This window comes from Propithecus coquereli, unplaced genomic scaffold (genome assembly GCF_000956105.1).
Source record: "Propithecus coquereli isolate 6110/MARCELLA unplaced genomic scaffold, Pcoq_1.0 Scaffold3, whole genome shotgun sequence".
Lineage (NCBI taxonomy): Eukaryota > Metazoa > Chordata > Mammalia > Primates > Indriidae > Propithecus > Propithecus coquereli.
The window spans coordinates 14,730,034-14,756,162 of NW_012148618.1; the positions used below are offsets into that span (position 1 = coordinate 14,730,034).

The 26,129-nt window shown below is 46.5% G+C and overlaps 2 protein-coding genes across 4 annotated transcripts in view; one reads left to right on the forward strand and one right to left on the reverse strand.

The window, feature by feature from the left end:
- Window positions 1–288, forward strand: part of WDR76 (WD repeat domain 76) — a 54,199-nt gene extending 53,911 nt beyond the window's left edge. The window contains exon 10 of the mRNA XM_012649140.1: window positions 24–288. Coding sequence (XP_012504594.1) covers window positions 24–288 — 265 coding nt within the window. The remainder of the gene's footprint in view (window positions 1–23) is intronic.
- A 6,791-nt stretch (window positions 289–7,079) lies between these two features.
- Window positions 7,080–26,129, reverse strand: part of FRMD5 (FERM domain containing 5) — a 325,539-nt gene continuing 306,489 nt past the window's right edge. The window contains exons 5-12 of one of the 3 annotated variants that reach the window (XM_012649201.1): window positions 23,576–23,664; window positions 20,448–20,496; window positions 19,823–19,914; window positions 16,782–16,856; window positions 15,820–15,888; window positions 14,800–14,906; window positions 7,652–7,995; window positions 7,425–7,472 (exon numbers count right to left, since the gene is read on the reverse strand). In XM_012649201.1, coding sequence (XP_012504655.1) covers window positions 7,425–7,472; window positions 7,652–7,995; window positions 14,800–14,906; window positions 15,820–15,888; window positions 16,782–16,856; window positions 19,823–19,914; window positions 20,448–20,496; window positions 23,576–23,664 — 873 coding nt within the window. Of the gene's footprint in view, window positions 7,996–14,799; window positions 14,907–15,819; window positions 15,889–16,781; window positions 16,857–19,822; window positions 19,915–20,432; window positions 20,497–23,575; window positions 23,665–24,149; window positions 24,176–26,129 lie in introns of those variants that run through there. The other 2 variants (XM_012649200.1, XM_012649202.1) reach the window with 2 other exon arrangements.

The window sequence follows — 26,129 nt, forward strand, 5'->3', positions numbered from 1 at the left end:
TTGTTTTTTTTTTTTTCCACTAGGCACAACACTATCACTGGGCGATGGCTGACCAGGTTCCAAGCTGTGTGGGATCCTAAACAAGAAGACTGTTTCATGATTGGCAGCATGGCCTATCCACGACGGGTAGAAATCTTCCATGAGACAGGAAAGAGGGTACATTCTTTTCTTGGTGGAGAATGCCTTGCTTCTGTGTGTTCCATCAATGCTGTGCACCCGACTCAGTATATCATGGCTGGAGGTAATTCCAGCGGGAAGATACATGTTTTTATGAGTGAAAAAAACTGAGTTTTTGGTTTAGGAACCAGTTTGTTCAAATTGATCACTGTCTAAGGGAACTAGTGATTCATGTGGCTTAGTGTGTTTACTTAGTAATATGCTGTACTTAGCAAATACAAAATTGCTTTATTAATAAGAACTATGAGTAGAATGTCCTTTTAGTAAGAGGGAAGTCTTGGAGGATGTTTCTACAGGATGGGGAGGGAATTTGAGGGAAGGCTGAGGTGCCTTCACTTTTAATCAGACAGTATGTTGAGAAATTCTAACATTATAAAGTTTTGAATGATCAGTATTAAAAGTTTTTGTGGTCTAATGATATGGTTTTGATTCTATAGTAATATATGGATTTGTGGTTCATTTTGTAGTTTGGAATGAATATTTATTTCTAGACTCACACACTGGAAGGAATCCTTGAAAGATCATCTAACTCACTGATTTTTGAACCTTTTAATTTTTTTTAACCTTTTTGCCTCCTGCCTCTAAGGTAAATCTTATGTGAAATCCCAAAGTAACTGCTGAGAAGCTTTGTTTTACCTGGGGCCGGGCCTGAGTCTGAGTATGTTGAGCCTTTCCTTTCCCCCTCTTCTACGTGGTTCCTGAAACACATCCGGGAATCCCGGGGCTCCTAGGCACAGGGCTTGGATCTACCTTGATTCCTATATAGGGATAGTCCAGTGAAGATTGTCCTCACTGTTTTCCAGACTATGGGTTGTAGCTCTTCACAGGAAATCAGTTTAATGACTAGTGTTTAAAAAAATGAAAAGGAAAGAATTAGTAAAGAACAGAAAACATAATTAGAGTAAGTATTATTTTGTAAAACTCAGTTACATATGCACATATATTTGTAGGTATACATATTTATGTGTAGTCTGATGTAAAATGTATTTTTTCATTACTATTGCACTGTGGGTCATGGCTAAATAAGTGAAAGCTACTACCTTAGAATGTCCCAGACACCCATATCTGTCCCTGTCTTTAAATTCTCCATAGGAGAGTCAATAGCCTGTTATGTGAATACCTTCATTCCAACTCATATTTTGGAGAAATATTATGAAATACCACTTTTTGGTATTTCTGTATAAAAATGATTTCAGAAGTTACGGTAATTTCGTCATGTCTGTTGTTGGGAAAGGGAGCTGCTCAGTGACTGATATTACTGTGTGACATCTATCCAATTTTTTTGATTGTTCTTCATTGTCAAAGTACTACTGAAAGACTTGTAAAGAGCTCTGGCGATATGTTTGAGAGAAGATATTATTAAATACCTTCTCATAATTGTATATCACAGAAATAAAGTGATGTGTAATTTCCTTGAAGAAAATTTGTTTTTTAAATAATTTCCTTCTTTGTAATTAAAATTTAAGTGTTTTGAGGCTTGATTTATTAATAGGTTGAGGGTGTTTATAAGGAATAGGAGTTCTCTATATTCTACGTGATATGAGTAGAGGAATTGATAAGTGAGATGAAAACATTAAGAAAGGGAAGGTAAACTTAAGTGAGGTTGAGTTATATTTAAACCATTCATGAAACACTGTAAAGGAAGGCTTTAGGCTCCCTTTCCCTTTTTTTATACCGATTAATTTCACAGGTTCTTGAGTGGTTCTGTGGGAATTTTTTTTTTTTTTAATTTCAGAATATTACAGGGGTACAAATGGTTTGGGTACATGAATTGCTTTTGTACAGTTTGAGTCAAGTTATAAGTGTGTAGGTGGGAATTGTTCTTTTTAAGATGCAGAAAACTACTCTTAATCAAATTAGTACCATTATTTAAGCATTGAATACTTGGCGGTAATTGCCTGGCCTCTGCAATAAGTGTTAGCAAATTCTTGATGTTTCTCACTTTTGTGGTTTCTTTTGCCATTGTAGCTTCATAAACTGTGCTATTTATATCCAATTTTACTTAATAGAGTTATATCTTCTTTAGGCAATGCAGGAAGTTAAGGAGAACGAGTAGTGACTTGTTTCTTGGTGATAAGCTTTATAATGGAGTAATTGTTTAAATCTAGAAAGCACATAAAGGGAAATTGTCTCCCTTGGGACATTCTTACACTGTAATCTGTAGTGAAATGTACTTCTCCCAGAGACTCGATTACAGCTGTGTAGCTTCTGTAATTATGTATGTATTATGATTGTTCCCTTCAGGATAAACCTTTTCTGTAAGTTTGGCCTTTGTGATATCTTTTAAGCACATAAGCTCTGAATTCCGCTCGAGTTATTTATTTATTTTTTTGACATGCCCAGCCTTTGATTATGTGACTTTAAGGAAGGAGCAGACAGACAATTCTCATTTTGGGTGGACAGAGACTTGGTTGGACTAGGCCAGACTGCAAATTATTAGAAAGTAATAGAATCTGAGTTGCCTAAGTCTTGTTTTAATATTCTGGCCTTTCAGTTTCCTCTTTATAAAAGGAGTTTTCCAGGAAAGCAGGGAGCCTTAGGGCTGTGGATACAAATATTTAAATCCTTTCAGCCAGCATATAGTACATGGGATAGGGTTGGGGAAAGACACACATGCCTTCTCTATCAAACTGAGAGGAAGAAATATACACCCTCTAACTTCATATTCTAGAAACTTAGATGTCCTGTTTGTTAGGCTGTCCCTTCTTTTTTTTTTTTTAAGACAGGATCTTGCTATGTTGCTCAGGCTGGTCTTGAACTCACAGGCTCAAGCAATCCTCTCGTCTCAGCCTCCTGAGTAGCTGGAATTACAGGTGCGCACCATTGTGCCTGGTAAGGCTGTCCCTTCTGACTTAGTACATTCTCCCGCAACCCTCTCCCACCCCCCGGTTTATAGTACGTCACTGAGGGCTGGAAATGAGTTTTAGTTCCAAGATAGTGTAAACTGTATTCTGGCTCATTTGCCTATAAAACATTTTATGGTACATTTTCCCAAAATGGAAGCTGTGCAAGAGGAAATGTATTAAAAGTGTGCTTTGCCTGTCTTACTGTACTCCTTCAGCGAGTTGTAGGGGTCTGTAGAGGAAGCCTGTTCATGAACTAAAACCAAAAGTATGTTCAGGTGCAGAGAGGCTTGATTATGCTGGAGGAACCCAAGGCAGAGGGAGTGGGGGCTAGAGTCCTACCAGGGGTGTATGTGTAGGCAGTTCTCGTTTGGGTATCAGCTGAAGGGAGGTGGCTGTGAATCTGTAGGGCCATGGGAAGCCACCCAAGTCCAGTGGTTCTTATGCTTTTTACTTTTCAGATCACTTCAAACAAGACTTTTGTCATAAAAACAAACACTCCAGTGGGAATATGGCACTGGAGATATAATTTTATAGGTAGAGGAAACCTCTGAGAACTTGGAGGTAAGTGACATAACCTGATTGCTATTTAGGAAGATGATCTGGCAGCAGCATAGGGGAGTGTAGGGCAGGCAGAACTAAGAACAGGAAGATTAGGTAAGCAGCTTGCACAGTGGGCCAGGCCCCCAGTGTCACCTCTTATCCTCATGGAATTTAGCAGACTATTACCAATTCCATAGCCACAGAGTGATGGTTACACAATCAATCAGATGAGATGATGTTATGGGGATATATTTTGTAAATTATAAATATGTGGTTTATTACTGTGGTGGTGATATCATTCTGTTTCCTTCATAGGAAGTGTTTTCTGTTCTCTCACTTCATGCTTTAGTAAGCTAGAAGCTGGGCTGCCTAGGTTATAGTTTGGGCTCTAATACTATGGGAAAATCACTTAACCTTCTTGGTTTTCCTCAGAAAAATAAGGTCCAATTCATCTCTAAAATTATGCCACATTTATAGCTTTTCATTTCTAGTAGTAGTTATTTTGGGGGGAGGGACAAAGATAATAGATGGATATAAGCAAAATGATCATTTTCTTTTCTATTTTAGACTATAGGAAGTCCATGACCAAAAATGATCATTATATGATCCCAGTCGTGAACAGCAGTCAGCTATGTGAATCCCACTGGTATCCTTTTATCTACGTGTTGGTAACTTTAAGGGGAAAAAAGTGAGACAGGTATAAGTTAAAAAAGAAAGAGCCCAGTCTTCCATGATATTTAAATATTTATTTAAGTTTAAAAATAATCTTCATGGCACCAATGATTTTATGCTAACTACATACTGCATATGTAGAAAAAAGTACATTGCTTTGAAGGAAAATGTAACTTAAAGAGTTTTTGGCACACGAAAGGTTAACAACTATATATTTTTAAATGAAACTAAGAAATTCACATTTGCAGGTAGTTTACCCTCTACTGCTTAAAAGATGCAGTACAACTATTCTTTAGTAAGAATTTTATTTCCTCTGGTACATGAAGCTGTGGAAACCATTGCTTTTTCTACAATGAAATAAAACTTAATTTCAAGAGAAAATGAGAGACATAGTAGAACACAGTAAAACCAGGTTAAAAACTTGAACAATTTTTAATGATGGGGAGATACTAAAAAAGACCAGTCACCAACAAAGGAGGTTTGTTATTCAAGCACTATTTGAAAAGCAAATTGAGGGAAACTTTCCTGTCCATATTTTCTGGGATGAGCCCTGGAAAAAAACAAATATCCCAAAAGTTTCTGTTCAGAGAGCAAAATTCAGCTGTTGGAAATGGTATGGACTACTGTACTGTTAGAACGCTAGACACAAGTAACATACCAGAAATGGAATACTGCATCTGTCTCTAATGTGAATGTGAAAGATCAGAGTCGAGGCTATCACTCACTGCATAGAAACACCATTATTCTACAGACTGAGGTAGGAGCACTACACTAAAAGGTATCTGCTATGTTGCATAAGACAGTAAATATCCAGGTTAATACCAGCCCCCTGTCTCCTGACAGCCTTTTCTTCTGTGGGTCTACTTTTCATTTTAGTCCTGTGCTAAATAAAGCCTTTGCTATATAGATGACAAGTGGCAGTGGCTAGTTGGTTTCAAGTGATCCCTAATCTTTACTAGGATCTTCTTCAGTTTGTTTTGTCACTTGGTAGATAGATGTTTGTAATTCTGCCCAAATTGTTGCTGGTATGGAAATGGTCAGAGAGGCCCTCTTCCATTCTTAGATTCCAGCTGCATTTTAGCATTCCAGTGTTTGATCTTGTTCATCTTGGCATCAGATATCTCTTTGCTGGTTGGTTGTTCGAGCACCCTTTAAACAAGCAACCCCAGTGCCTCCTCTGGGAAATGGTCCCAGATCTTTGACACATGTTAGGATGGGAGCACAGCTGACTCTCTTCTGCTAACATACTGGTAAGGATCAGTTTTATTATCTAGATCAGGGTTGGCATATTTATGGCCTGTGGGCCAAATTCAGCTCACTGTCTATTTTTACAAAGTATTATTGGAACACAGCCATGCTGCTTCATTTATGTATTATATGGCTGTTTTTGTGCTATGATGGCAGAGTTGAGTAGTTGTGACTGAATATGGCCCACAAAACCAAATTATTTACTGTCTGGCAATTTACAGAAGTTTGCCAACCTCTGGGCTAGATGAAAGGGTGTCTTTAAAATTTGCAACCCCTCCCCTCCAAAAAAAAAAAAAAAACACCCAATTATTTCACAGCTGTTATATTCCAAACATGGACATGGTTCTACCATCTCAGGGGAACAAAATAGGGGAGATCAAATGACTTATTCTGTTCTGCACATGGGCTGTTCAACATCATAGGGTGTCAGCAGCTGCTTCACTATTGTGTAGGTTCCAGGAATATGTCCATTGATCATCCTTAAGCCTTCAGGCCCCAGATGACTTAGAAATCGCTCCCTGAGATGAAAACAAGATCTTGTGTGTCATTGGTTTTAAAAGTTGAAGCGCTCAGGCCCAGGATCACACTCACCCTTCACGTGCCTGTGCTTCTGCATGCCTCCAGGGCTTCCCTCAGCAAGGATGGCAGGTGCTTTTCTAGAACTTATTTTCCTGATGCAGAGGATGACCTTAGGGGGCAGCATTTCTACATCTAAGTGTTGGTCTCTGCCATATTCACCTTCTGTCTTTTGTAGGCATCTCTTAGAAATCCTATTTAAAGAGATTCTTTTCCTGTTCCCTTCTAAGGCTGCTTGTTGATCTTGGAATTCTATTTTCTGAAGCTTTTCATTCTCAGGATCAGTTTCTTTCTTGCATCGTTTAGTTCATCAGGTTCTATTTTCTTAATCCGTAAAGTAAAAAATAAAGTATGAATTGATAAGAAAATAACATTTTGTTAAAATATAAATTGAAATAGTCTGGGGAGAGGTTGTGTACAAAATAAGCACAGCTCTCTGAATCTCAACAGTCTCTCAGGTAACTTATATCTTGTTTCTGTTAGCTATTCTTTGTCCAACACTTCTGACAGTACTATCTCTCTGGCACCACTGAATTCATTTAACATCCTTGGAGCACTATAAAAAGTCTTGAGTTTCTTCAGGAAAAAAATCACAGAAGTCTAAGTTCATTATACAAAACTAAGGTGATGCCCACTAGGCTCTAGTCTAAGGGGACAGACTTACCCCACCCCTGCTGCTGCTGCTGCTGTAGCGGTGGTCCCTTCAGATGCCCACTCTGCTCAGATTTGAAAAAACAAAAGGAAAAGAAAATCCAACTCAGACCATCATAAGAAGCAACTTTCCATTTAATCATTCTGCATGGATGTTTACTTTTTTTTAAAAAAGTCTGTCTGGCAAAAAAACCTAAACAGTCCCCATTGCCCAGACCCCTGGCCTGCCCCGCTGAGGCTGCAGTGATGACTCTACTGGAACCCAGCAGCACCAGTAGGAAAGCTCCTGCAGAATATAGAGGACAGACAGCGGCTCTCTAGTCTTCAACTAGTGTCCCATCTGCTAGGTGACACTATTGCAATAATCAGTAATAGTAAAATAAATTATTTTTATTTGATACTTTCAAAATAAATCAAAATTCAAAACCAAAAATTATCCTGCAAATTGGAAGGATGAGAAACAGAGTCGCTGAGCCTTTCTTGAAAGAACTTCTGAAGAAAACGAGTTTTCCCAGTTTGTTTAGACAGGGCATGAGCCTATCCCTTTCTTCTTCTGGGAGACAACCTCCTAGGCTGCAGTGTAATTTTTGTCATGAGAGGAGGACTTGGTATATGTGCCGATGGTTCCGCGATGGGTCCCATTGCTGGGAATGGGTAGCCGGGCTCCTTGGTCCACCTGGCTAGTTATTGGGAGGAGTCATGCCTTCTCAGGTGTCAATGAGCAGGCTCACCACTGAGCGGATTTTGCAGGCAAACCATTGCCTGAGGGGACAAAAGTATTGATAGTGGAATTGTTCAAACTCGGGGGTCTGGCGGATATCGCGGAAAAAGGCAATGTCAAGGTCAGACTCGGTAAGGATGATCAGGAGAAGGAGCAAAACAAAGAGGAGTCCCATGGTCACAAGGAGCAAACGGAGGACACTTAAAACAAACTTATTCACCTGTTCCTCCTCTGGCCCGCTGTGCCCCTGACAGAGGGCCCTCAGCTCTCCCCCAAGGGCCTCCACTTCTGCAGCATTTGGGGTGCTGGCATCAGACTCCTTCTCCTCCTCGATGCTGCAGGTGGCTCCATTGATCTGCCGGGAAAGCAGCATCAGCTCCAGGCTGTGCTCGGCCACAGGGGTGGGCAGCACGCTGTCCGCAGGGCTGTAGGCCTCATCTGCAATCACAGCTACTCGCTCGTTGCTGTCTGCCCGACTGCTTCTCACATGAGGCAGGAAGGTGTCCCCATGGGAAGAGGAACGTACCGGGGTGGAATGGGCACTGTCCCGTAGGGACTCTAGGCCTGGAAAGGCAAAAGGGACATAAGTAGGCTTTTTGTGTCCCAACATATCCTCTGCTGTTCAGTAACATGCATTCTGTTTTGTCAGGTGCCCCTCTGCACATCCGTGTGACCAGCCTTGGCTGCAGCACTCTTTTCTGTTTGTTTTTTTAGAGTTAGGATCTCACTCCGTTGCCCAGGCAGGAGTGCAGTGATGCAGTCATAGCTCACTGTAACCTTCTGGGTTCAGGCTATCCAGGTGCACGCCACCATGCCTGGCTAATGCTTTTAATTTTTTTTTTTTTTTTAGAGAGAGTCTCACCATGTTGCCCAGGTTGGTCTCAAACTTTTGGGCTCAAGTGATCCTCCTTCCTTGGCCTCCCAAAGTGCTCGAACTACAGGTATGAGCCACTGTACCCGGCCGGGCCCTGTACTCTATTTTGATATATCAAGAATAGGATACGAGAAGCAGCAGAAATCAGAGGAGTCATTTTGGAAGATTTTTTTTTTTCCTTTTTGCTTATAGTTTTGGCTTAATTTGTTAAAGAGTCTACCTTTCCTGCCTTTGGTGTGCTGGGGCTCATTTTAGCCCCAATTTGAAAGAGAATCTGAATTGCAGACTGTCCCTGATGTAGAGGTGGGACCATGGTTCAGGTCTCAAGTCTGCCTTTTGGGTGGAGGGCCTTGAGAGGTAGGAATTGGGAAAAGGAGAATGTGTTTTGCCTAACTGGGCTTCATCAGATACTATTTTCAAATACTGAGTGTCCTCCTAACAGCCCAGCACTTGGCGTCTTGAGTTCATGAGGTGAAATCTTTGGGATTTCTGCAGTTGCTTTTGGTGTCTTCAGCCTCCCTGTTCTAGCTGTTCTGACCTCGTGGGATGGTAGAAACTCTCTGCTCTTCCCGAGCGCTTCCTGAGGGAACAGGGGAGCAGTCCTGGGCCAGCTCCCTCTCTTTTCACCCGAGAAGGAGCTGGGTTTAGAATAGGCTGAAAGCTCCCATATCTTTAGACACTCCTGAGCGCAAAGCAGTCTCTTGAGAAGATATGGTTGGGTCAGGGGAGAAACTCTCTTACGTGTGTTAGGAGAAAAAGGGTATTCTGGCCGGGCGTGGTGGCTCACGCCTGTAATCCTAGCACTCTGGGAGGCCGAGGCGGGCGGATTGTTTGAGCTCAGGAGTTCGAGACCAGCCTGAGCAAGAGCGAGACCCTGCCTCTACTAAAAATTAGAAAGAAATTAATTGGCCAACTAAAAATATATAGAAAAAATTAGCCGGGCATGGTGGCGCATGCCTGTAGTCCCAGCTACTTGGGAGGCTGAGGCAGAAGGATCGCTTGAGCCCAGGAGTTTGAGGTTGCTGTGAGCTAGGCTGATGCCACGGCACTCTAGCTAGCCTGGGCGAAAGAGTGAGACTCTGTCTCAAAAAAAAAAAAAAAAAAAAGGGTATTCTGGACCCCAAAACTACCCAATTATCTCTTTTCTTTCTCCGATGAAACTTTCTTTCCAAGGCTCTCACAGGGCTCAAGCTCTGGCAGGGAAAAACAGGAGCTGGTCATACCCTCAACTAAACAGCAGCCGTCAAGGTCAGAGTGTGGCCCACATCACAGTGCTCCCAAGGAAATAGCTTCTTGTTTCAGGTTAAATGTCTACATTTTCCACTGCTGGCCATCTTGGTGGTGCCAGTGTGGCTCTGCCTTTGTGACCTATGATAGGAAAAGCCAGTCCCCTTCTGTTGCTCTGAAATAGACCGTGATGGTCCCAGACTGTTAGTCTGGATCCTTGAGTGCAGCCTTTTGACTGAATCCAAATTTTACAGAACAAATCCTTTTAATAAAGGGATTTGTTCTGTGAAGTTTGGATTCGGTCAAAGGGCTGCACTTGGGGATCTGGGGGGCCACATATGGCCTTGAGGCCGCAGGTTCCCCACCCCTACAAGGGCTAGTTCCAGCAGCCTAAAGATATCTTTTAAAAATGTGCCAGTAACCTTTCAGAAATAGTTTCTTCCTTGGCTCCCTTGTGGCTTGGCCATTTGCACCTGACCAGCCTGGTGGAACCTGTCTCGGCACAGGCACAGTGAAGGATTCTCCAGAGGAACAAACCCTGAAATCTGGGTTCTGAATGAGGACAGGTGGGGCTGGGTGATGGCTGGGCACCTGCTGTCTACTTGTCCTCCCCATCACCTCACCACTGGTACATTTGCCACAGCTCTCAACCTCTGCTTTCAGAAGCTCCTCATGGTCCTAGCTGTATTTTGTTTGTCCCTAGGCTAAAATCTTAAATTTGGTTAATGTTTTAAACTTTTTAAAGCACTTTCATTTTATCTTTCAACAACTCCATGAAGTAGTGAGGGCGAGAGGTTACAGAACTTGCCTGAAGTCATGTGGTTGGTTGTTAAAGGCAAAGCCAAGGATGGAATCCAAGCCTCTTTCTAGTTCAAGGTGCTACTGATCATATATAGAAGTCCTCACTTAAGGTTCTCAAAAGGTTCTTGGAAAATGTGACCTTAAATGAAATGATGTGTAGCAGGTCCTTGAATAACACTGATTTCTTCAATGTCATTTCTTTATAATGTTGACGAGGGAAAAAAAGTGGTTTCATTTTGTTGCTTTGCTTAAAGTTGCAGTTTCCAAGAACGTATCAATGATGTTAAGTGAGGACTTACTATAGCTGTGTTCCAGGGAATGGAACCATGGCCAGGATGGATTAAGTCAACAGCCTGCATCTGCCTTAGATTCAGGTCTCAATTGCCCAAGAAACTGTTGTGAAAGTATGTGAAATTAAGAGCCCCTGTCCCTTGTCCTAGAGCTCTTGATATTTCTTTAACCTTGCTATTACCCAGTATTCCTCCCTGACGCTCCTATTTGCACGTAAGTACCTCAGAGTATGTTATAGGTCACCAATAAAACAGAACCTTTAAGGCCCTAGTCGCAGTGTTGCTGGCTTGGCTCCTTTCCCAAGCACACCTCTGCCCCCTTTCTCTGGAACCTCAGCCCATTGCATAGGGTACCTGCTACCCTTTCAAAGGCCTGCCCCTTCACAAGGACAGCTCTGACTGCCAGATCTTCCAAAGCGTGACCCGCTTAGCTGCCAGCGGCCACTTCAGTGCAAGCTTAGCTTAGCCTACAATTCAGCCCTCAGCTTGCAGGGGAAGGAGAGAGGCAGACACTGAAGAAAACAAGGCAGAGTCACCAGAAGCCACATCATATCGGGAGTTGTTGGTGCTCTCAGTAAACAAGACAGTGGACAGGTATGCATTTCTAGCAGAATGCCTGGCAAATACAATTATTCAGTAAACATTAGTGCGACCGCTCTCTCGACAGAAAACCTCACCTGTAAGGTTAGCATTCCATGCCAGGTTAGTCCTGTACAAGAAATTAAGTTTTCACTATGGAGAAACCACACCTGCCCTACCCCTTCCTCAAGCTGTTTTTCTGGGCTGGCTGGGGTGGGTGCGGTGGGAAGGATCTAGGCTAAGTGGCAGCAAAACCGAACACAGTCTTTTTTACCTTGGAGGCGCTCCAGCTGACTCCCATGGCCAGGGGTGGCTCCCAGAGGGCAGAGGGGCATAGTAGTCAGGACCCTACCCTGGAGCCGGGGCCCCATCCTGAGGATGCGCACACTTAGGTGCCGAGAGCAGTGATTAGTCAACCGGAGCTGGACGTGGACTCTGGTGTGAATCTTAATCAGACTCTTCCCCATGGTGGCCCAGGCAGGCAGATACTTCTTCAGTGGAAACCAGCTGATCTCTTCAGAGAAACCAGCCAGGCAGGGGAGATGTGGAGAGGGAAAGGGTGGAAAGCCTACTAGGGACAAAGGATTTCCGCTGACTCCATGCCATGGCAGCCCTTCAGCAGTGCCTCCTGCGCTGGAGAGAGAAGGCTGGCTCTCCAAGCCTCAGATCAGGCTGGACTGCAAGGAAGGAGCAGCTCCGAGAGGCTGCGTTATCAGTGCACTGGATTCAGTCAGAAGCACTTAGAGCCATAAAAAGTAATGCTTCCCTAGCCTGCAGCCCTTTCCCTGAGGCCTGGATAAGGGGCCCAACCTCTCAGAGGGTGAGGGACAGAGAGGTCAGCAAAGGATTCCAGAGGGTGGGGAGAATCAAGACTGTCCCAGAAAATCCAGGTTGTAAAGTTACAAAGACGCTGGGCTTTATCCAGGCCACACCTGGTACAGGCCTGCCCTGGTGCCAACAGGTCGCACAGTCTACACTAGCTTTTGGCTGGGTGGCTCTGCAAGTGCAAGGAGGTGGTTTCTGTGACACTAACTTAAGGGCTTTATGGACTGCGGGAAAGACAGTCTTTGATGGAGCATGAACCAATTTCAAATGTCCATAAATTCCTTGGGACTCTGGTTGGTCGTGCCTTTCCTCTAGGGCCCTCATGACACCCCCGCCCCCTTGGGTGGACAGTTAGGGTCAGCTGTGTTTGTTAGGACTTTTAAAGGCAAAACCTTCTCTTAAAAGATGATGTACCTGAACTTCTGCCTCCTGGAAATTGATCTATTCTTTATTTACACAGGCTTGGTAACCCCTTCCCTGATACTTAGTAGCTAAAATCTTTTATTTTTCCCATATCCAAACCAGATGTCCATCACCCTCTCCTCACCCTGAGCCTGTGAGGTTCATTCCTACTAGGTCAGTTCTTAGCTGCTTCTACCTGTCCCCTCCTGAATTTGCTGGGTCCTGGGCTGAGGGCCATACGCTGTGCTTGCCTGCTGGCAGCCTTGGGCACAGGCATGAGGAGCAGGGTGGCTGGGTGAGTAGCACCTGGAGCCTGCTGGGCCATAACCTGCCAAGCATGAAATTCCACGAGGCTGAGATTTTGACGTGCCCTCTCCCCACTCATCCTCCCCTGGTGTCTGCACGCAGGGTGAGTAGTTTGGATGAGGAACCTGCTGCTGCAGTGGGAAGCTAGGCTCAGGTTGGTGGTAAGGCCAGAGCTGGGTTGGGACTGAGGCAGGCTAGGCATGTCTCAGGGGAACAGGAGGATTGTGTTCCCCATCTCTGAGTCATTCTGCTCATGCTACTTGGCAGTGACTCCACATGAGTTATATCCCCATACAGCCTCAGCCTTCCCTCACCTGGAGATGCTGGTTTTGCTGGACATTCTTCCATATTCTGGGAATTACACATGCATGAGGCTTCTGTCCTATTTTATACCCTGCACGAGTGCTGCCTTCCCAGGGTGAGCCTTTGGGAAGACAGCTGTCCCCACTTTCTGTAGAAGCCTTAGGGTGAATCCACTGGCATCAGCCTCAGGATGGATAGGAAGAAGGGCCATAGAGAGGGGAGAAAGTTGTTTCCTCAGAGGAGGAGAATAAATTCATTCTACTGTCCTGAGATGTACATCCCAAAAGAAGAGGGACAGCGCAAGCCAAGCTCAGTTCTCTAGCTCAGCCTAAGATGGGAGGAAAACCAGGAGGCTGTGTCTGATGATACTCGGCTCTCCATAATTCCATGGAGAGGAATCGCTTCTCGGAGCGATTACACCTAGGAGTTCACAAAGGTGGTCTCTCACACCCAGCTCCATTCTGCAGTGGGGCAGTAGGCTCAGAAAGGTTAAGTGACCTGCCCCAGAAAGTGCATGGCAGGACTCCTATTTGAATCTTGTCTTTGACTTCCTGACCAGGGCTCTTCGCACTGTGTTTGCTGCCTGCCTAGTGAATGCTTTAGTCTCTTTAAAGTACTTCTGCACATTTAGCTTCCTTGCAGCCAGTGGGGTGGGCAAGGAAGATGTCTCTATTTTACAAATGCACAAGTAAGATACTCAAATAATTAAGAAACTTGATGGTGGTTGTCTAGCCAGGGTTCTCAACCCCTAGCCTGTCTGGAGTTATATACCAGACTCAGATAATGTGGAGTCTCACACTCACTCATAGTGACACATCCTAAAACCCAAACACAAACCAGGGATCCCCCCAGGGGAAGAGCAGAGCAATGTCCTTCCTAACTTGAGCAATTCTTCATTTTCATTAATAAGCAGCATGCCCACAGAAAGGGCAAAAGGCCTTTCCTCCTCAGCTTCCACCCCATTAATCCCAGGAGACAGCAACAGGTTTCAAGAAAACCTGCTGCTGTCTCCTTCTGTTTGAGGTCTTCTTCGGTCTTAGAAAAACATCATCTTCAGGAATGAAAGCACTTAGCTTTACACCCATATCCAGCCTGCTGGAGAGCTGGGTGAGTGACAGCAGCTAGAAGGCAATATTCTGAGAGTACCTCCTAACAGTGCTAACTACCCAGAGAATAGAGGGAACCCGCTATTGGGTTATCTAGTTCAGTGAAGATACACAGAATTTCTGTCTTCCCACTTTTGGGAAGGGTGGGAGGGAACGGGTGGAGACAGATGGATCATACTGGATTTCCTGAGACAGCGGTAAGGAATTCAGGACAGATTTCTACAACTGAAGTGGTAGGTGGCGACAGCTATTGGAATGCTTCAGAACCAGGAATTTTCATTTCTTGGTTAACTGTCTCAGCTATCCTGATCATTTAAGCTGTGGAGATTGGTCAGATCTGGAAAACAAGTGAAAAGCCTCTTGCTGGAAAGCAATTTCAGAACTTTGTGAAACCTGGTAGATCCAAAGGACTAACCCAGGACCCCTGTGCTGGACTACAGCGCAGCAGGCCTAGGTGGGATGCCCCTCACCTCACACCCAACTGGTCTTCCCATCCAGTGGGTAAACCACCTACCTGCTGCTGGAGGCTCTACCCCTGAGAAACTTGCTGTTGTCCCTAATGAAAATTAGTCTCTTTTCAAGATCCCTGAGAAAGATCTTGGCCAAGTCACAACTTGGAGGAACCCAGTGGTCATCTCCAGAAGCTCATGCTCACCTTCCATGATGGAGATGTGAACAGCTCTTCTGCGGGTCCTGGGTACGCTGCTTAGCCTTGGGCCATGGGTTATGGAGGGACAACTCCGGCTGGGAACCATCCCTGCTCTGAGGTTGAAGAAAAAGAGAACTTTGTTGACTCAGTGCACAGACAAATTCGGCAGGTACTTAACCAGACAATTCTAGCAGCCAGTATTCAACTCTTGTTTTAAGTTTTGGTCCTTTTTTTTTTTTTTTTTTTTTTTTATCTTTAATACTTTCTCTTTGCCTTTGGTCCCTGGATCCCAGTCAGAGACACTGCTTCAAACTCTTCCACCTTGTAATATCCTAGACCCACCTGAACCTTTCTTTAGTGCACAGCAGTGCCACTTGTTGGAGTTTGGGGGCAGGACTGTCAGGGAGTAGAGCCCCAGGATGAGCAGTACTGAAAATGTGCCTGGGGACTAAGACGAGCAGCCTCCCCTAACTTGCAGCAGAGGCTACTGTGTGAGGGGCTCTGTGTGAAGGGGCAGGCAGTGATGCTCCCATTCCCAGAGGCAAAGGCTGGTTGGCAAATCAGCCTTCTTGGCCGATCATATTCTTTCTGGGTCTTATCAGGTTCTAGGAGATAGCTTTCTGGAAATGCATGATTTATGGATATACAAGAAGCATGGATCCTGAAACTATTTTAGACCCAGTGTGGGGCTACGGGGCTATTCCTGGCTTCCTATAATGGACTGATTCCAGAACCAATGAAATATTGCTGCTTAGACACATCCTCCATGGTCTATGATCAAAGTCAAGACTCTGGAGGGCAGAAGAGAACTGCTATCTGGTAGCGGCCCTCCCTCATTCTCCATCAAGGGTCAAAGACTTCTCCCCAAACCTTCAGCTGAGACAGGTTTGTTCACCTTCCTGCCCTATTCTGCCCCTTTTGGTAGCTGTTGTGGCCAGGAGCTTCACAGTACTCAAACTGCTGGGTCTTTTGAGATTCTGGGATCTGAGCTGGACCTGGTTGCGGGGGAAGCCCCTGGCAGCCTACCTGTGTATTTCTGGTGGCTCCCGCTTGATCTTGGCACTTGACTCCATTACTTCCTTTGCAACTCGGCCACTGTCAGTAGTATAATAAAAATAAGCAGCAAGAAATGAGACAGTGTTCCAGGAGTGGGCTCCTCTCCAAGATCTCAGATGCTTTGGCTGAATCAGGAAATGGATCTTTGGCCCACCCCTTCCCCAATGTTTTGGTCACTGAGAAAGGCTTGCTGGCTGGGGTAAAGAGTTCTAAAATGTTGTGACATCCTATCTTAGAGAGCTCTCCATCTCTGGAGTCTTTGGGATCTTCCATTCTCATTCAGGAATGATTCCTCATTGTTCAGCATGTTCCAGTAACATCATGGGAGGAAAAAAAACAACCTTTAGACAGTGAGACATGAAAAGAATCACTGTTATAGTTCTTATTTTGCTACTGTTGTAAGGGAAGGAGAAGATACACATTGAAAACCCTAGGGACAGGCCGGGTGCAGTGGCTCACGCCTGTAAGCCTAACACTTTGGGAGGCCAAGGTGGGAAGATTGCTTGAGGCCAGGAGTTCAAGACTAGCCTGAGCAAGACCCCATCTCTGTAAAAAAATAGAAAAATGAGCCAGGCATGGTGGCGCATGCCTGTAGTCCCAGCTACTCGGGAGGCTGAGGCAGGAGGACCGCTTGAGCCCAGGAATTTGAGGTTGCAGTGAGCTGTGATGACGCCACTGCACTCTAGCCTGGGTGACAGAGTGAAACCCTGTCTCAAACACGAAAAACAAACAAAAGGCCTACAGACAACCAGCTGTAGGGAAGGAAAGAAATAGTAAAAGGGTTACAGGACTAGAGAATTGGATGGAAACCTCAGGCTTTTCTGAGAGTTCCCCAGTTTCTTAGTTCTCAAGGATAAGGACCACTGAGTGACTGTTCTCCAGAGAAGGGTCTGAAAATAGATCCATAATGGTTACTTACTGTCACTATTTACCTGTATCGGAACCGGCTCCCTTTAAAGAATAAATTGCTGCTGGACACTGTGCGGACTTGGCTTGACTTCTCCAGCCTGCAGCAAGGCAAAGTCTAGTGTGACAGATGGCCTGAAACTGCCTTGCACAGGCTAAAGCAGCACCTTCCCAGCTCCTTCCAAAGGCTACTTGAGGAAACTATTCAGGAAGAAGACTTTCATAGCCCACCGTTGTTTCCGACTCCCATTCAGGATCTGAGGGCTGTGTTCACAGCCAACTGCCCTCCTGGCTTTAGTGCCCAGGACAGTCATGTGGAAACCCATTATAATGTTAGGAGAGAGAAGGGTCCCCAGTATGCCTCATGTGGTTCGCCAGGGGACTGAGACAGTAAGTGTTAGGGATGATGGTCTGGGGGAATTATAGAATGCCACCCATCTAATCTCAGCCAGGCCACTGATTAGCAGTGTGACCTTGGGCAAATTTCTTTCCCTTTCTAAACTTCAGTTTTCTTATCTATAAAGTGATGGAGCTGGCCCTACTGGACCTCAGGGGTCCCTTCTAGTCCTAGTATTTGGACTTCGTGTCCATGGTCTAGGTAATTGTACCCTTCCTGTTCCATCTCCCTGTTGGATAGTCCTAAAATGCATTATCATAGTTAAGACTGAGAAGTCCTGCAATGAAGAAACTAGCTTAACATTAAAAGTTCCATCATGTATTTGAACTTGGAGCTTTCCTCCCTCCCTGAGCATGCCTACACAACATCACTTTCAAGGCTACAGACAGCTGTCGTGGAGACTTTGGAAGGTCATGGGAACTGTAAAACATCCTCCTGGGTGACTTCACTGATCCCATTAGCTGTCTCACATTTAGAAATGGAACCTTGGACAGAGCTGCCCAGAGACAAGTCTCCCCAAACCCAGCTCACCTGTAACACACCCAGGTGCCTACAGTACTAACCCAGTCAGGAACCCATCTGGGTCTGACACCTTTGCTATGAGCGCACAGTGAGTAGAAGCTGTCCCCAAAATCCATGAGCAGTTCCTGGGTGACACCATCCCTACCTATCTTGGTGCTCTGTGAGGTCTGAACCCACCTTCCCTCCTGCCTGAGCATGTTCTCAAGCCTGACTCAGCTCCTGTCCGGGCATTGCCAAAGGCAGGACTAGGGATCTGTGCACGAGAGATGCTGAGAGCAAGGCCAGAGTGGCTTCTGCCAGAGATTTGGCATTAACTGGGGATCGGACTCAGGCTAGAGGCTTTTAACAATTAGAACATAAAGGAGGCAACAGGAAACTGAAAAATGATCTCAGTTTCCAGTGTGGGTGCTGGCAGGGCTGGGTAGGTGTGGAGATCTACTAGTGGAAAGACTCGGAAACTGAGTCTGGTCACAGGTTCAGAGCATTCTGTCCCCATGACACAGATGGAAAAACAAAGCCCTTAAAAATGGCACTGGAGGCATGAAGAGACAAGAGACATGGAGATCACCTGCATTTGTCTTAGACCCTTTGGCAAAGAGAAAGAGAATGCTTCCAAATATACCACACCCACGGCAGTGACAGCTGAGTGTGGAGCAGGCCTCTGTCTGCTAGTGCCTTCCTCTCTCTGCTGGGGAGACGCACGGGACCCCATCTTTCCTGGGCTGCTCCTCTGTCCCACAAGCAGGAGTTTGCATCTGAAGCTGCTTCTCTCCAGGTTCGTGTAACTGGCCAAACCTGGGCTCTGTCCTCACAGGCAAAGGAAAGGTGGTAACAAAAGAAAGGTTTCCCTGACTTTCCTGGACAGCAGGGACTGAACAGGAGGGACATTTGACCATGCCAAAGTCTCTCTTCTTCAGGAGAATAAAGAAGCCCACTCAGGTTAGAATTCTGCCTGCCCATTCAGTTCATCCCTGATTCTGGTATAAATGCATATTGAGTATTAAGCAATTCAGAGCCTGTGGGAGAAACAGCGGCTGGGGCTGGGGCTGGGGCTGGGGCTGTGGCCCTGGTGACTGGGAGGAGACCGGTTCCGTGGCCAGCATCCTCAGCAGCCAGGAGGTGGCAGAGTCTGTTCAGTGGGGAAGAGGGTGGAGCCACAGCCCAGAGCAATTCTGATCTCTCTGGGATCCTTCAGGTTACTGGAGGGGGACATAGCCTGTCAGGGACATTTGGTGACAGTAGGGCTCACCTTGGGTTGGATATACCACACACTCTGTCTTGCCTTGTTCTTATTAAGGTACATCTTGCTAAAGCATACATCATTACGTTCTATTTTTAAAACAAAACCAAGGGGTTTAGTGAAACATTCTTTACTTGGCATCATCCCTGTTTCTCGATGGGTCATTTCTTTGCTTCCTAATGCTTTGTATAACCACTTTCTTAACAAAAGCAAACTGAACAGAAAAAGCCTCACATACTTTACAAAATCATTTGGTAAGCAAAGTTCTTTCCTTTGGCTCCAACCTGGCTTCTCAGTAACAGTCAAGCCCTTGCCCACCTCCAGCTACCCCACCCCATGCTCCTGGGCACTTGGCCTGTCACTGGCAACCACTTTGGCAGTGACACACCAGGAAGGGCTGGCAGCAACTCCAGATCAGCACCGGCCACCGACCAGGAAGCAGACCCCAGAGTCTCTCCAAGGCTTAGGGCTGGGGCCCAGAGGCCAGGGAGCTCCTCTGGGTTGAAGTTGGTCCTTTGTGGAGCTGTTGTGTCCTAGGCTTCCCAAGGCTCTGAATGGCTCCCTAAGGACAGCTTGATTCAAGCAAGGCACCCATTGGCTTTTTTTGGCCCAAACCTTACCCCTAAAAAACCAGAAATGCTCTACTTCTGGGAGCTCTCCAAGGACATCTCAAGGCAGACGCCTTGGACAACTCAGCTGAACCACATTCCCAGACTTCGGCTCTGTACCACCAGGGGGTACGGACAGAGACCCAGAAAAGGTCTGAGTTTTACTAGGAAGCCCAGCCTTGTCATCTCAGGTCTTCTTTCTCAAAGTTTCTCAAAGTTTGCCTGCCCATCATTCCTCTAAAGTAGCCTTTGTGACTTTGGCTCTGATAAACATGGTTCCTGTTGCACGTGTCCACTCACTTGTAGAAAGCTTGGTTCTCGATTCCACATTTCCAGAGGTGCTTGCAGGCTTCTGGAGTTGGAGCAAAATATGTGAGAATAATTTTCTTTTCCTGCAGAAAATTCCACATAGAAATGGCTGAGTGTGGATAGAGAAGCGAAGGGTTAAGTAGCCCAGGACCCTGGCCCCTGAGCTGTTGGAGGGTCCCTGGCAGCTAGTTAGTTGGGAGAGAAGGCCTGCAGGACCCACTGCGGCAGAGATCAGTTCATCTCACATGTCACAAGTCCAATTAGTAAGTCTCAGCTGGCACAAACTGAACCAGGAGAGCCCTTGGTGAGAAAGTGGCACTCACGTCTGGAATTTCCATATAGAAAAAAAAGAATTTTACTTTGACTGCATTTCCTGGAGGTAGAGATCTCAGGTGGAAGCTCTGGGTGTCATCAGCATCCCTGAGGAAGTCCTGTGCTCCAGGGCCTTCCTACTCCTTCATACCTCACTTCTAGGTCTTGACCTTGGTCTTGGCTTAGTATGCAGGTGGCTTAGCTCTACCTCGACCCCTTAGACTTAGCCCTGGCCAGGAACCATCCCATCACCCCAGCCCTCCTTGAAGAGAAAGAAGGCAGCACTCACCTCTTTCTGACTTACATATAAATAGAAAGTCTTTCCTTCAAATTTCAGCTTGGTCACCTCATTCCTAGAAGGACAAAGAGAGTGCCTGTCACCTCATGTGGGCTGCTTGTTCACAGCCAATTCTTAGATGCACAGCCCAACCCGACTGGAAGGGGCTCCAGGCACACACACAATTTTAGCCAAAATTAGAACTAAAACAAGACAGCAGCGCAGTGGCCTTAGAGAACAGTTGTTGGAACAGTTCAATCCACAGTTTTCTGGTCAATCACACTATAATAATAGGGTGATAGGATTTCGGGCTCATCAACAGTGGCTGTAAAAGGGAAACATGTGCATGGAAAGTGAGTCTAGGTAGAGTGTGGGTCATTTCAGGATTTGGTTCATAACACAGGTGCATTATCTGGATGGGACTATCAAACATAAGATGCCACAGGTAGCTGATGAGGCCAAAGTTCAAGATACAGCAAATAATGAGAAACAATGCAACCAGGTTCTGAGGGAGTTGAGTCTTTCAGGTGACTGTGCCACGGGATGGAAAATGCAGTTTAATGCAGACAAATGTCAGACAATCTCAGGGAGGGGGGCGGGGCAACATACCAAAGAGAGAGAACAAATTACATGGAACAGTCATGCAGCGTACTGACCAGGAAAGGGGCTTAGGGGTTATTGTAGAAAAATCCTTGAAGCCACCAGCCCAGTGAATGGCTGCAGTAAAAGAGGCAAACAGGATACTGGGGTATGTCACCCGTGGGACAGACACAAATCAGAAGAAGTGACATGGTTACTGTACATGGCACGGCCTAGACCTCACCTCCATATACCTTTCTCAGCCTTGGTTACATTTGCAAAATGGAAAAATTACCAGGGTCTTAGGTGGGTGTCCCTGAGAGCCAGAGACCTAGGCCTCAGCATCATCAGTCACTCCCTTTCCTTCTATCTGCCCAACACAGCTGCAGCCTCAAGGCTTCTCCACGTCACTGGAGGCCATATTTTTCTACCCAACAGGGACCCCCAAGGAGGTCTGGTTGTGCACATCTGCCTCCGCTTGGCTTCTTTCTCTTTGTAACTCGTAGGGACATTTACTCCATATGCTAGGAAGCAGTAGAAAGGTAGTGAGAACCATGTGCCCAATTTGCTGCTGGACAAAATTTAGGGGACAGAGGAAGATCACTTGTTCTCTGTGATCCTGGAAATCATGGCTGGGTCAGGACAAGGGTTCACAACTTCTGACCACCAGTTCTGAGCTAATACAAGCCGTGGCCTATTCCTTTCCTGTCCGATTCCCTCTCATCTTCTCCCGCAACCAATCAATCATCAACCTCTCATTCGTACACAGAACACAATAAATGTCAATTGGTTAATATGTAGACAAGCACACAGACCATCTAGGCTCCAAAAAGCAAGATAGGAAAGTACGGAGCTGAGATTGGGTTTACATCTATTATTACAAAGTTGAGACCTGGTGAAGAGGAGGCTTTGTGAAGAAGTGGCACGTGAGAGAAGCCGTAAAAAGAAAAGGGCCTGGGAGAACCAGGGAAGCATCATGGCTTCTGGAGGGGTAGGGACAATTTGGAGACTGCAGGTGTCTAACAGGTGCATCCTACTTGTTTGTAGCTAAACCAGCCCCCTAACAGGGACCTTGTGGGATTACCACTCTGGTCAGCATGTGACCCAGGATCTGGGCCCTCTAGGGAACATCAAGTAGCCTAGACATGTGCAGGCACCAAATGCTCCACGCTGGGAGGGCTGTGGCCTGATCCTGCTCATTGTCTTTTTCTGAAAAGTGTTCTGTTAGACAGGAGATCCTCACCTAGACAGCACAATGAAGTGGGCCAACTTGAAGAAGCCTAGGAAGCAGGTGTGTTGAGGGTATACTGGTAACTCCAAAGCAGCAGGCTGCCTTGTGACATGCTATTGACCTGGGGAATGGGACCTGGCTCTGCATTTCTGAGGAGCAGTTTCACCAGCACTCTGGTTGACCACCATGTTGCCATTCTTCACAAGAGCAATATGGGTTGAAAAGGTGGTATCTGTCCATAGCTCAGTGGGAGAGCAAAAGAGGGCATAGGAGGATGGATGGCCTGCAGCGCCTTCAGAAGAAAGCTTACTAGGAAGCAACTCTGCACTCAGACTCTTCAGTAGCTCTTCTGGAGATGGCAAAGGAACCTAGACAGGGAGCAGGCTTCCTCTGCTGAGCTCTGCTGGACCAAGGGAAGCCACTTATCTAGGCCCATGGGAGGAACTGACCAGCTTAGACTTGGCAGTCTGAGACCCAAGAAGGTACAGAAATCACAGGGGCTTAGTAGGACATGCAAAATGTTCTGATGAGACTGACAGATGTTTGCATGGGCTGGCCAGCAAAAGAGCCTCCAGGATAGCGAAATGTCAACCAACAAATCAGAGTTTGTGCCCAGGGCCATGCAGCAGAACAGACCCCAAAAGCAAAGACTGGGCAGGAGAGGGAGTGGTTCAGCATAGCTGCAGCTGAGGCAGTGGCTCTTGCCTGTTAGAAGCAGGAGTGGAGAGGGGAGGGAAGGAAGAAAGAGTAGGAATGTAACTCCTAGAGGCTGAAGATACTTATGCCCTAAAGAGGAATAGGAGTGAGACAGCAGCGTCTGAGCTCTTGCAGACAAAATGCCCACAGTGGGGCTTAGTCTAAGGAAGCCGTTTTGCCAGAGTCACAGGGTGCCTTATAGCTGCCCAGGGGTCATTGTCAGTGAGCCCCTCCCTTGTTAGCACAGTGGGTTAAGGGGATTGGGCCAGCCACAGAGGTGCTCCAGAATAATCGGCTCAACAGGGCTAGCTATGGCCCTCTGTGGGTGATGGCCCCAAGGACTCAGTACTCATGGGAACTTTGCTTCCCTAACATTGGCTCCAGTCCCAGGTCTCTCATCCTCCCTAGAAATCAAACCTCCATACCCCTTCTCTCGCTGGAGAGGCTGTTGGCTCTCAGGGACACCCTTTTGGAAGAACAGGATCCCCAGGAAGAGACCACTCCCTTTGTCAGTTACCATTATCAACACAAGGCTTTGGAGAGGGTTCCGAACCATAATTACCCAATCACAGACAAAGGACGTGGGAACCATAGCCCCTCCCCAGTTGGTAAAATATAAGAAGCTGGTTTTGAAAATGAAGACACTCACCATTTAATGAAGTGGACCCTCTTGTTTCCTTGAAGAACAACAAACCCAAAAGGAGTGAAGGCCAGAAATGCAGCATTTCCTGACACATCCTGCAACACAGAAAGACTTCTCACTGGGGGGGTGCTGACATAGAGGTGCAGGGGAGAGAAAGACTATTGCTCATAGGTGATGCAGGGTTAATACCTGGCACTAGGTCACAGAGGGAAGAGCGTGTCATTTGGAACCACAAGACTACAGTCTGAGTCCCAGCCTTGCCACTTGCCAGCTATGTGACTACAGGCAGGTGACAAACTGAGCCTCAGTGCCCTTATCTGTAAACTAAGTTATAATGATACCAACCTTAGAAGGTTGTTGTGAACATCCAAAGAGAATGGCAAAGCCTCATGCATTGCTGGTGGGACTGTAAAATGGTACAGTCACTTTGAAAACACATTTGGAAGTTCTTCAGATTGTTATACAGAGTTACCATATGACCCAGCAATTCCACTCCTAGGTATGTACCTGAGAGAATTAAAAATATATGTCCACACAGAAACCGGTACATGAATGTTAATAGTAGCACCATTCTAACAGCTCAGCAGTGGAAACAATCCAATCCATTCTCCAGTGGAGAATGTCCGTCGATGGATAAATGAATAAACAAGTAGTACATTATAGTACAATGGGATATTACTCAGCTGTAAAAAGGAATGAAACATGATACCTGCTACGACATCAATGAACATTTAAAACATTATGCCAAGGGAAAGAAGCCAGTTATAAAAGGTCATATGTTGTGGTCTTTTGGCTCTGTGAATATACTAAAAACCACTGAATTGTACACTTTAAAAGGGTGAGTTTTGTGACATGAGAACTATATATCAAAAAGCTGTTATTAAAGAGAAAGAGAGAGAGAGGCAGTTATCGTGATGATGGTCATATGACACTAGACCCCTCAGGGAAGTTGAGCTGAAGAAGATAAGAAGCAAGTGGATGAGTGGAACAGTTATTAATATCTGAGCACCAGGCACTGCGCACGCACGCTGCTGCTGCCAGGAGGCACCGGGTAGCCTGACAGGGCGCCTCAGCCCTGAGGTGTCTGAACCAACAGCAAGGTCACTGTCACCATCAGTCTGTAAACACCGGGCTTGAGGCTCTGTTGAGCAAGGTGGGGAGAAGGTACAGCAGACGCTATAGGTCACAGTCCCCTCATGTGGGAAAACGAGCCCCATGAGGACAAGGATGGCTGAACGACTGTGCTCTCTCAGAGGGGCTTCCTTCCTGATAGGGCGTCGGGTGAGGGTCTGTTCTGTCAGGCTGCGTGAACGATAAGGTGTGAGAGGGTGTGAGTGTGTTGAGGTGGCCAGAAAATCATGCCATGATGCTGGTCAGTCTCCTGGGCCACAGCCCAGGTGGTGCCATGGAGTCAGGGCCGGACACCTGGCATGGGGCATGCGAGTCGGGGCCATGGCTGCTGGGCCAGATCAGCTTGTGGGCAGCTCTCTTGGTCTCTCCACCTTCGAGCTTTGCCTCCTTGGCACAGATTTTCAGCCTCATTGGTCCTAAGGACAGTGAGGCCTGTGCAGGGCCTCATGAGCCTTGCCTCAGGAAAAATGCAGTTTTGCCTTAAAACTGCCTCTCAGAGTCAGGGTTACAAGTGTGAGCATCTGGGTCCAGGGACAAACTAAGTATATGTTTTACAAACATTTCTAATTAATGTATTGTTATTATTGTCCTTTCCTCAGGGCCTGTCATGATCCAGACACTTAGCTGCAAGCACAATGTCATTCAACCCATGGGCACAACAAAAAGCTGTTTAAAAATAACCGGAACGTAGACACTGCGAAGGCACAGGGCTGGATTTCCTCCTGCCTGTCCTGTCATCGGCGCTTGGTGGTGGTTATTCATATCTGAGTACCAGGCACTGCGCACACGCTGCTCCTACCAGGAGGCCCCAGGGCTAGCCTGGCAGGCTTGGCAGGTGCGAGTCAGGGCAGGCTGCCTTTGCGGGGAGTGCCTGGGAGAGGAGGGGGACGGAGGCAGCCGGCCTCAAAGGGAAGGTGGGCTCTGCGGGCCTTCTGCTCACGGTGCAGACAGGACCCAAGGAAGTCCTAAAACTGTGGGCTGAGAAAGAGACTGCAGGGTGGAGACCTGACTGTATCTGTGGTGGTGCAGAACAGAAACGTGTATCGGATGGAAGTGTAAGACCACGAGGTGGGGCAGAGGGGCCAGTCTGGCTGCGGTGGGGAAGTATGTATGCGCACAAACGCGAGTGGGGAAGGCAGAGGTGGGGCAGAGGCAGGGAAGAGGCTGAGAATGCTTGCTGGGATAGAGGAGAGGCCCGGAAAGAACAGCTAGAGGAATGGAAATGAAGGGTTGGGCCCGCAGGAGGGTAGTGGATAGTGTGACACAAGAGGGAGAAAGTAGGGAAGGAAGGTGGAAGGATGGAGGGGCGGGTGGTGGTGGGGGGGGGGGGGAAGGGGGGGGGGGGGGGGCCAAGCGAGGGAAGGAGCGGGGAGGGGAGGGGGCAGGCGGGGAAGGGCCCCCCTCTGCTTCTCCCCCCTGGCTCATGCGG